Raw genomic sequence first — 11,310 nt, forward strand, 5'->3', positions numbered from 1 at the left:
CCGAAAAGTTTTAATAAATATGTTGAAAATCAACTTTAAATCCATTCAATTTAGACTGGAGTGGGCGTGAGAAACTGCAAGTCTATTTCTACATATAAGGATATATTATTCTACCCCACTACTACCTTTTTCTCAATTTCCATTTCTTTGTAGTTACTTTAATAAAAGCCATTTGGATTCTGAGAAGCACTAATTCTTAGTTGTGAGAGGTCTATGCATGTAAGACAGAATCATTAAATGAAGCTCATTAAATGGAGTTCTCATTTCTCTCCAATAGACTATGCTAGCAAACTTCCTTTTCTTGATTGTGTTTAAATAATTTAGTATCTCACTATGATAACAGTTTTTCACTGGAAGGATGTGATGTGTTTTTTGTTTTTTTGTTCTCAGAGCTGTCTTCTGAGATAATCATTACCAAGTCATTTGTGGGGTTGTGTTTTTTTCACATGATGTGACAGAAATTATAACTCATAAGATTTAGGCATAATCTGGTTTTAAAACCTTGATTGAGGCCGGGCGCGGTGGCTCATGCCTGTAATCCCAGCACTTTGGGAGGCCGAGACGGGTGGATCACAAGGTCAGGACATCAAGACCACCCTGGCTAACACAGTGAAACCCCGTCTCTACTAAAAATACAAAAAATTAGCCAGGTGCGGTGGCAGGCACCTGTAGTCCCAGCTACTCAGGAGACTGAGGCAGGGGAATGGTGTGAACAGGAGGTGGAGGTTGCAGTGAGCCGAGATCACGCCACTGCGCTCCATCCTGGGCGACAAAGCCAGACTTTGTCTCAAAAAAAAAAAGAAAAAAAGAAAAAAAAAAACCTTGATTGAAACTGTTGTTTTTTAACTTAGCAGGCAGCCTAGGCCACGGCTGAAAAGAAGGGGTAAGTCCTTCATTGCATGATGATGTGTGCAGGTTTTCCTGAATTTCTAATTTTTATATTTGAATTCACGTGTAATTTCACATCAATAACTTGTGTTTCTGAAATATCCTAACTAACTTGTTAATAAGGAAAGAAACCAGATTTGCTTAAATCTGTTCAAGGCTGACATTCTGAAATTCTTAACTGGAAATAACTTCCCAGAGTATTTGCAAAGGTTCTAATTACAAGGATCAGGCCTAAAATAGCTCCTTGGGAAAGAAGTTTCCTTGTTGATGAGAAAACTTAAAAGATTGTTTTTGGTAATGTAAGCAGTTAAAAATATGACTTTAGAAGGACAGCTTAATGCGTATTCAAGCAAACCTTTGTTTTGTTGTTCTCCTTTTGTTCGTAGAAGAGAGAGGAAGTCATTATACCAAAAAGTAATAGTTACATAACTTTGAGTGAGGCTACTTACATCTTAGAATGGGTATCCTTGAACTATATCTACCCCACCATGGCTTAAAAAAAAAATCAGTGGTATATATTGAGAATGTCAGTCATGAGCTTAGTGTTTAAGTAACACATCCCACTTACAGTTGTTTGCATGATTAGTCTTGTGTATCATGATACTCAACTTTGCGTTTGCTGTGCCAGTTCAAAAATAACTTTTTTGCTAAAAACTCTTAAAATTCATGACATAAGTTTTGTTTTGATCACCTGGTTTTATATAGTATTTCTGGGACCAAAAAATTTAAATATACCTTTTTAATATAGAACAGAAGTTTGAAGCTGGAAAGATAGTGTTTATGGAAGACTTGTGTGTTTTTGTTTTTTTAAACCCATCAGGCTGCTGGTAAGGCAGTTTCTAGGGCTAACTTTTCCTCCTTACCTCTTGACTAGTGTAGCATGTGGTATGTTTAAAATACTTCATTTTCTGCTTCGTAATTCTAATATCAACACTATGGTGTATGTAGACAGGTGAGCTGAATGGTATGTTTTAGTTATTTGGTCTAATCAAGCATAACTAAAGGGACTTCTTTTTTGGTACTTTTCTCAAATTAAGTTTAAATATAGTATACTGGCCACATTTCATGTCTTTGAAAGTTTACATTACTGTAAACCAAGTACTCTGTCTACACCAGAGGGTGCTTTAACTATAAAATATTTGAAAAACAATTCAGTCTCTCCTGAACTCTCAAACATTTTGGCACAGTTCATCACTCCAGTTTGTTACTTTCTTGAGAATAGTCCATTTTTTGTTTTTGTGATTATAACGTATGTTCTGGTCATTGGAAACAGAACAGCTCATAGTTGAGTGATGTAATATAATAACAGTAATATAACCTAGTAGTCATTTTGCTTCAAGGAATTTAATTAGATAGCAAAATCACTGCTGTTTATTACATTGTAGGGCTTTTTGTCTTTCTCAGTGACCATCACTACGAATGTCTTACATTGAAGCACAGACTGCAGAGCACTTGTTAACTTAATCCTCCTGCATAATGCACTCGTGAAAAGTAGTGCTTGCTAGGTGTTTGAAGATTTTATGATCCATGTGCTTAGGCTCGTTGAGTTATTTGTAAAATAAACATTTAGTTTGAGTTGATGCGGTGAGTTTTTTGGGCTAGTAGTGTCCGTGTCCCTACTCTACTGAAAATGTAATCTTCACTATTTCCCTTTAAGTCAGAGGAGATGTAGTAGTTAGAATACCTTGAGACATTACATTGTAAAATAGCTCATTTTATGTTCCTGAAGTTATCTTGTTCTCTGTTAAAGCTACTAATTGTCTCAGTGTAAGTTTTAAATAAATATATTTCTTTAAAGCTGGTTTGTACTGTGTGACTTTTTTTTTCTTCTTTATGCACTGTTGGATATAATTGCCTTCTTCCCTCCCTCCTACTCCCTCATTCATCCAACCATTGGCTCTCTTAAGTTGAACATTTTCCAGTACTCTTCAAAGTTTAAACACTGCATTTATTTAAAAAAAAGAATTAATTCTTATTGCTTAGACTTTTTATTAGGTAAATGAAGAGGCTTATACAGGTAGGGTACTTGTCGAAGCAGAATATTTTACTTCATCTCGCAGTGCTAATCCTGGGAAGTTGTCCCGTCTAGCTGCGTATTCCCCAACATTGGCCAGCCCTGGTACTACACAGCAGCTCAGAGCACTGCGGTATATGCTCATGTCGTGAGCATCATACCACTCATCGGTCTTTTCGTCATAGCACTCAACATTAAAGGTGGTGGTAAAACCATTAAAGCCACCCACCACGAACAAGAGGTCGTCCACCACCTCGATGCCAAAATTGCTACGAGGATTAAACATAGTGGGGATTGTGCGCCAAGTGTTAGCCACAGGGCTGTAGGCTTCTGCACTTCTAAGTCGATTAGCTCCGTCAAAGCCACCTACCTGTGGATAGCAAAAGAAACACGGTTGACTGCTAACTATTGATTCTGTTCACTGAGGAAGCCCTCGTTGGGGGTACCAGTGATTTCGTAACTCCCTCTTCCATTATCTTCCATGAAAAAAAGCCCTTCAAATACCAATAGTAGCATAAACCCATTTACTAATACAAATTCTAGGGATAATGTGTTTTTTTTTTTTTTGTAGTAGTAAACTTACCGCATATACATGTTCTCCATAAGCAATCACGCCTATTCCACTCCTCCTGCTTCTCATGGGTGCTATGACTGTCCACTGATTACTTTCAGTGTTGTACACTTCCGCTGTAAACAGGCACTCGTTTCCATTAAACCCACCACATATGTAGACCTGTGTGAAGAGTTCCAAGATTATTAAAATTCCCACTCTAGGGAGTAGAAAGAAAGGATATGTGTGTGATGGTAGTGGGCACTTAATTCCAGTCTGTACCATCTGAATTTCTTTTTTTCATACGTGCATGCATTGCTTTTTATTTATTTTTAGAGACGGAGTCTCACTCTGTCACCCAGGCTGGAGTGCAGTTGCGCCATCTCGGCTCACTCCGCCACCCAGGTTCTAAGAATTCTCCTGCCTCAGCATCCGGAGTAGCTGGGACTACAGGCGCACACTGCCACGCCCTGCTAATTTTTTGTATTTCAGTAGAGACGAGGTTTCCACCGTGTTGCCCAGGCTGGTCCCAAACTCCTGAGTTCAGGCAATCCACCCGCATCGACTTCCCAAAGTGCTAGGGTTACAGGCATGATACACTGCCGACCTATTTTTATTTTTTGAGATGGAGTCTCGCTCTGTCGCCTGGGCTGGAGTGCAGTGGAGCCATCTCGGCTCACTGCAAACTCCGCCTCCTGAGCAGCTGGAATTACAGGTGCACGCCACCACACCTGGCTAATTTTTGTATTTTTACTGGAGACGGGGTTTCATCATGTTGGCCAGGCTGGTCTCAAACTCCTGACCTCAAGTGATCCGCCCACTTTGGCCTCCCAAAGTGCTGAGATTACAAACATGAGACACCGGGCCCGGCCACATTACTACTTTTTTTTTTTTTTTTTGAGAGGGAGTCTTGCTCTGTCCTCCAGGCTGGGGTGCAGTGGTGCGATCTCGACGCACTGCAACCTCCACCCACTGCAGCCTCTGCCTCCCGGGTTCAAGTGATTCTCCTGCCTCAGCCTCCTGAATAGCTGGGACTACAGGCGCCTGCCACCATGCCCAGCTAATTCTTTGTATTTTTAGTAGAGACGGGGTTTCACCATGTTGGCCAGGATGGTCTTGATGTCCTGACCTTGTGATCTGCCCGCCTTGACTTTGCGAAGTGCTGGGATTACAGGTGTGAGCCACGAGCCCAGCCTGCATTACTTTTTTTTTTTCTTTTTCTTTTTTTTTTTTTTTTTTTTTGAGATGGAAGTCTTGCACTGTCACCCGGGCTGGAGTGCAATGGTGCCATCTCGGCTCATTGCAATCCTCTGCCTCCTGGGTTCAAGCGATTCTCTTGCCTCAGCCTCCCGAGTAGCTGGGACTACAGGCGCCCACCACCAGGCCCGGCTAATTTTTTGTATTTTTAGTAGAGACAGGCTTTCACTATGTTGGCCAGGCTGGTCTCGAACTCCTGACCTAGTGATCAGGAGCCTTAGCCTCCCAAAGTGCTGGGATTACAGGCATGAGCCACCGCGCCCGGCCTCGCATTACTTTTTAATAAGCAAAATAAAAGACAGTTGCAACTAGTCACCTTGTCCATTGAAGAAAGAATGAGTATTCCAAATGAATACTGCCACTTCATCTTCCATCCACCCCAAAAAAGAGCAGTATCATTTCTTGGCTTGTACTTTGTATCCACATCTTCCCCTCCCACCCTGGTCCTTTACCTTCCCATAGAGTGTTGTGGCACTTGCATCACTCCTCTGTTCGTGCATGGGGGCGATGAGTGTCCATTGATTGGTCTCTGGCTCATAACGTTCAGCAGTGTTTAGACGCACATAGCCATCAAATCCTCCCATGGCATAAATAAAATTGCTGAGGACTGTCACACTGACATAGCAACGTCTGGAGTGCATCGGGGCCACTTGATGCCATGTTTTCTTGACTGGGTCAAAACGCTTAACACTATTGAAATAGTCTACACTATCAAACCCCCCAATGATATACACATAGCCTTTCAAATAGGCTGCCCCGTGGTAGGCACGGGGACTCTCTTCCTCACAAGTAACGTTCACCCATCTGTCTGCCCGAGCGTCATAGGCCTCAATAGCATTGGTGGGGCTCCCACCACTCCAGCCACCAATTGCAAAGAGGATGGCATAGGGCAAGCGGGGTCTGGTGAGTGGGTTGGTGAAATCAGAATTAGAGGGTCCGTTCATGTTGAGGTCATACATGGCCTTTAGGGCATTAATGATGACTGGTTTGCATTCCTCACTATCTTTGACATAGTCATTCATCTTAACATTGTTCATGAAGTACTCAGCATGCATTAGGGCCAGGCGAACCTAAGAAGCAAACGCAGAAAGTCATTCAGGTGATGTGAGGGTGCCAGGAAATCCCACATCCTTAACCCCCATGTTACAATCTGCCTTTGAATTGCTGGAAATATTTTGGTTTGTTTTTGAAATGTATAAGTCACAGTTTAAATAGTCAATTTTGAGGTTCACACCATAATCCCAGCACTTTGGGAGGCCGAGGCAGGCGAATCACTTGAGGCCAGGAGTTTGAGACCAGCCTGGCAACATAGCAAGACTATCTCTACTAAAAATACAAAAATTGGGGCCAGGTGAGGTGGCTCATGGCCGTAATCCCAGCACTTGGGGAGGCCAAGACGGGCGGATCACCTGAGGTCAGTTCTAGACCAGCCTTGCCAACATGGCAAAACTCCATCTCTACTAAAAATACAAAAATTAGCTGAGCGTGGTGGCACGTTCCTATAATCCCAACTACTCAGGAAGCTGAGGCAAGAGAATCGCTTGATCCAGGGAGGCAGAGGTTGCAGTGAGCCAAGATCGCCCCACTGCACTCCAGCCTGGGCCACAGAGCGAGACTCCATCTCACAAAAAAAAAAAAAAAAAAAAAAAAAAAAAATCAATCTTGGGCCGCAGTGGCCCTCACACCTGTAGATCCAGCAGCTTTTGGGAGGCCGAGGTGGGGGCAGATCACTTGAGGTGCAGCATTTGAGACCAGTCCTGGCCCAACATGGTGAAACCAACTCTGTCTCTATCTAAAAATACAAAAATTAGGCTGGGCGTGGTGGCAGGCACCTATAATCCCAGCCTACTCAAGGAGGCTGAGCCAGGAGACTGGTTTGACTCGGGAGGTGGAGGTTGCAGTCGAGCCAAGTCGGGCGCTACCGCACATCCAGCCTGGGTGACAGAGCTAGACTGTTCCCATCTTCGAAAAAAAGAAGAAAAAAAAATTAGCCAGGCATGCGGTGCCGCTGCCTGTAGTCCCAGCTACTCTCAAGGCTAAGGCGTTGAGTAAGCTTGACACCCAGGAAGGTGGAGGTTGCCAGTTGAGTCTGGGATCAGCACCAAGCAAGCAACTCCAGCCTGGTGACAGAGTGAAAGAAGCATCTGTCTCAAAATAAATAGTCGTCAGCTGGGCGGGCCAGTGGCCTGCATGCCTGTAATCCCCAACACTGGGGTGCCGAGGTGGGCAGATCACGAGTCAGGAGATCGAGAGCCATCCTGGCTAACAACGGTGAAACCCCCGTCTCTACCTAAAGGTACAGAAAAGTTAGACCGAGTGTGGTGGCAGGCACCTGTAGTGCCCCGGGCTACCCCCTGGGGAGGCTGCAGGCCAAGGAGAATGGAGTGGTGTGAAGGCAGAGTTGGGCAGTGAGCCCGAGAAGGGACGGCAGAGGGGAGAGCGCAGAGTTGCAGTGAGCCGAGATCGGGCGTCATGTGCACTCCAGCCTGGCGACAGGAGTGGACTCCTTCTCAAAACTAAATAGATACCCAATAGTCATTTTGGGCCGCGAGGTGTATATACAGTTTGAAGCTGAGAATAAGCTGATAGAAGGACAGCCTCAAGGGGCCACAGAGCAATCCCATTCTTGCCATGGTGCAAGTAGCCATTAGACCAGGAAAAACCATGGTAATTGTTAGTAATTAGTATGTCTGTATATGGTAAATAATGCTTATTAGCAACGCCAACTGACGGCACATGTGTGCAATACTCATGATTCTTGTGTTTTTTGGTTTTTTGTTAATTTGAGACCGAGTCTCACTCTGTTGCCCCAGCTGGAGTGCAGTGTGTGTGATGCTCGGCCTGCACTGCAGGCTCTTCCGCGCTAACCGGGTTCCAAGTTATCTCGCTGCCCTCAGCCTTCGCTTAGTAGCTAATGATTAGCAGGCATGCCCCACCCATACCCAGCTAATTTTTGTATTTCAGTAGAGAGCCCCCACCGTGTCTGCTATGTTGGCCCAGGGCCTGGTCTTGACCCTGACGCTCAGATGATCCACTCCCACGTCGCACCTCTCCAAAAAGTGGCTAGATTATAAAGAACTGAGGCCAGCTGTGACAGCCATGATTTTGGTTGCTAATTCAACTTCTTACTTTAGGGTAATCGGATAAGAACTTGCATATGGAAGGAAAAAAAGCTTGAAAGGAATTTCAGCACTTTGCGAATTCTTTTTTTGAGAGCAGGGCTCACTCTACTGCCCAGGCTGGCTTGGCAGTGAGGCGATCACAGCACACTGGCAGTCTTTGACCCTCCAGGCTCAAGAGTCACCCCATTTCAGCCTCTCACCCGTAGCTTGCCTGGCAGGCATGCACCCACCCAAGCCTGGTTAATTTTTTTTTCTTTTTTGAGATGGAGTCCTCGCTCTGTCGCCGGCAGGCTGGAGTGCAGGTGGCGTGATCTCAGCTTACTGCAAGCTCCGCCTCGCCAGAGTTCCATGCCAATTCTCTCTGCCTCAGCCTCCCAAGTAGCTGTACTGAACAGGCCACGCCACCACCATGCCTCAGCTAATTTTTTGTATTTTTAGTACGAGACAGGGTTCACCGTGTTAGCCAGGATGGTCTTGATCTCCTGACCTTGTGATCTGCCTGTCTCAGCCTCCCAAAGTGGTGATTACAGACATGAGCCACCGCGCCCTATTTTAATTTTTTTTTTTTTTTTTTTTGAGATGGAATCTTGTTCTGTTGCCCTGGCTGGAGTGCAATGGCATGATCTCGGCTCACTGCAACCTCTGCCTCCCAGGTTCAATTGATTCTCCTGCCTCAGCCTCCTGAGTAGCTGAGATTACAGGTGCGCACCACCATGCCCAGCTAATTTTTATGTTTTTAGCAGAGACTGGGTTTTACCATGTTGGCCAGGCTGGTCACAAACTCCTGACCTCAGGTGATCCGCCCACCTCGGCCTCCCAAAGTGCTGGGATTACAGGCGTGATCCACTGCACCTGGTCAAATTTTGTAATTTTAAATTTTTATAACCTATGTTGCCCAGGCTGGCCTCAAACTCTGGGTTCAAGTGATTCTCCCACCTTGGCCTCCCAAAGTGAGCCACCACACCCCTCCTAGAATTATTTTGAAGGCTCTCTTCTTCCCCCACCACCAGGAAGGATTTTGGTCAAAGAATATAACTTAGGTAAAAAGAACTAGTAATGCCAAGGGAAAAGACAGTTGCAAAATTCCAGAGAATAGTAGATGCCTTCTATCTAAGGACATGTAAATACAGCCTTGGGATCCGTCATATGTCTGAATTTTGCTTTTAGGACAATCTTTCTGGGATAAATGAATCAAGAGTGAACACTGACCTTAGGAAGCAAAATTGAAATGTGCTGCTTTCTATTTTGGGGGTCATGAGAAATCCACTTTAAAATGGCCTCAAATACAGCATCTTCCTGTTTGACATTGAGCTCATCTTTCTCGATGATATCCTTAAGTTCAGTGACCGAGAGCTCTAAAAATTCTGCAGAGACTTTCACCATCTCCTCGAAGTTGTGCAGTATGAACATGTAGGCCTTCTGCCTCAGCTCAGGACAGTAGTAGTAGTCTGTGAACTTACAGATGCCGATACAATTATCCAAGCACAGCTCCGACTTGAGGAACTCGCAGCAACCCCTGACAATACCCATGATGTTAAACTGATCTGCGGCAGCAAGCAGTTTCTCCACATTGTCCGGTGTGATAGGCACGGTCCGGGTGTATGCATACTCAATGATCAGCTTCATCATGTCGGGAGAAATGCCAGGGATGTTGTATACCTTCTTTTCAGTGTTGTTCCAGCCACTTGTAAACAAAGCTCTGGAAAAAAGAAAGAAACTGGCAGCCACGGAAACATTTCTATCCTGTTAGGTGAGTACATTGGAAATGGCCTCAGGAAGCGGGGTGCAGGCATGTGCTATATACAGTGGACAAGAAGAACTTTGACTTTGGGGCCGGGCACGGTGGCTCATGCCTGTAATCCCAGAACTTTGGGAGGTTGAGGCGGGTGGATCACGAGGTCAGGAGATCGAGACCATCCTGGCTAACACGGTGAAACCCTGTCTCTACTAAAAATACAAAAAATTAGCCGAGCGTGGTGGCGGGCGCCTGTAGTCCCAGCTACTTGGAGGCTGAGGCAAGAGAATGGCGTGAACCTGGGAGGTGGAGTTTGCAGATCGCGCCACTGCACTCCAGCCTGGGTGATACAGCAAGACTCCATCTTGGTTGGGGGAAAAAAAAAAGAACTTTGACTTTGGTCACTCTTACCTTGTGGATGGAGAAATTAAGATTTAGAACTGAGAGTAAGACCCAGGTCTCTTGGGCCAGGCGTGGTGGCTCACGCCTATAATCCCAGCACTTTGGGAGGCCAAAGCAGGTGGATCACGAGGTCAGGAGTTCAAGATCAGCCTGGCCAACATGGTGAAACCCTGTCTCTACCAAAAATACAAAAGTTAGCTGGGCGTGGTGGCACATGCCTGTAGTCCCAGCGACTTGGGAGGCTAAGGCAGGAGAATCGCTTGAACTTGGGAGGCGGAGGTTGCAGTGAGCTGAGATCACGCCACTACACTCTAGCCTGGTGATAGCGTGAGACTCCATTTCAAAAAAAAAAAAAAGTTTTTTTCATATAAATGTGAGATTGGGGTGGGGAGAGTCTCCCTATATTGCCCAGGCTGGTCTCGAACTCCTGGGCTCAAGTGATGCCCAGGATGATGATTTTATATGCATTTTACTTATTTAATTCCTATTTCCCCTTCTAGAGGGTAAACTTCATGAGAATAGGAATGTTTCTGTTTTTATTCACTGTTTTTTGTTTTCTATTTTTGAAACAAGGCGTTGTTCTATCACCCAGGGCAGAGTGCAATGGCATGATCTTGGCACACTGCAACCTCTGACTCCTGGGTGCAAGCGATTTTCCTGCCTCAGCCTCCTGAGTAGCTGGGATTATGGGTGTGCGTCACCATGCTCAACTAATTTTTGTATTTTTTAGTAGAGATGCGATTTCACCATGTTGGTCAGGCTGGGTCTCTAACTCCTGACTTCAGGTGATCCACCTGCCTCGGCCTCCCAAAATGCTGGGATTACAGGCGTGAGCTGCTGCATCTGGCCAGTTGTTTTCTTTTTTCAGTACCCAGAATAGTGCTGTAACAAAATAGGCATTCAATTTTTTTTTTTTTTTTGAGATGGAGTTTCACTCTTTGTTGCAGTGGCATGATCTTGGCTCACTGCAACCTCTGCCTCCAGGGTTCAAGCGATTCTCCTGTCTCAGCCTCTCGAGTAGCTGGGTGGCATACAGATGCATGCCACTACACCCAGCTAATCTTTGTATTTTTAGTAGAGACAGGGTTTCATCATATTGGTCAGGCTTGTCTCGAAGTCCTGACCTCAGGTGATCTGCCCACCTCGGCCTCCCAAAGTGCTGGGATTACACAGGTGAGCCACTGTGCCTGGCCTTTGCTTCCTTGTTGTAAGAAGTTTAAGGAAATGTGGTCTTAGAGATCAAATTATTCCGCTAGAGCAGGGGTCTGCAAACCTATGGACTCTGTCCAAATTTGGCCCACCTGCTGCCCACAAATTAAGAATGATTTTTACATTTTAAATG

General features: G+C 45.1%; 2 protein-coding genes across 3 annotated transcripts in view; one reads left to right on the forward strand and one right to left on the reverse strand.

The window, feature by feature from the left end:
- Nucleotides 1–2,685, forward strand: part of KLHL11 (kelch like family member 11) — a 17,343-nt gene extending 14,658 nt beyond the window's left edge. Inside the window, exons 3-4 of one of the 2 annotated variants that reach the window (XR_001887014.1) lie at nucleotides 852–883; nucleotides 2,293–2,685. The gene's annotated coding sequence lies outside the window, so the exon portion shown is untranslated. Of the gene's footprint in view, nucleotides 1–851 lie in introns of both variants that reach the window. The other variant, XR_001887013.1, reaches the window with a different exon arrangement.
- A 158-nt stretch (nucleotides 2,686–2,843) lies between these two features.
- KLHL10 (kelch like family member 10) overlaps nucleotides 2,844–11,310 on the reverse strand; it is a 23,262-nt gene continuing 14,795 nt past the window's right edge. The window contains exons 2-5 of the mRNA XM_017880129.1: nucleotides 9,041–9,530; nucleotides 5,162–5,779; nucleotides 3,486–3,635; nucleotides 2,844–3,272 (exon numbers count right to left, since the gene is read on the reverse strand). Of these exons, the coding sequence (XP_017735618.1) occupies nucleotides 2,898–3,272; nucleotides 3,486–3,635; nucleotides 5,162–5,779; nucleotides 9,041–9,530 (1,633 nt within the window). The 3' untranslated portion in view covers nucleotides 2,844–2,897. The remainder of the gene's footprint in view (nucleotides 3,273–3,485; nucleotides 3,636–5,161; nucleotides 5,780–9,040; nucleotides 9,531–11,310) is intronic.

Source organism: Rhinopithecus bieti, unplaced genomic scaffold (genome assembly GCF_001698545.2).
Source record: "Rhinopithecus bieti isolate Rb0 unplaced genomic scaffold, ASM169854v2 scaffold_11744, whole genome shotgun sequence".
Lineage (NCBI taxonomy): Eukaryota > Metazoa > Chordata > Mammalia > Primates > Cercopithecidae > Rhinopithecus > Rhinopithecus bieti.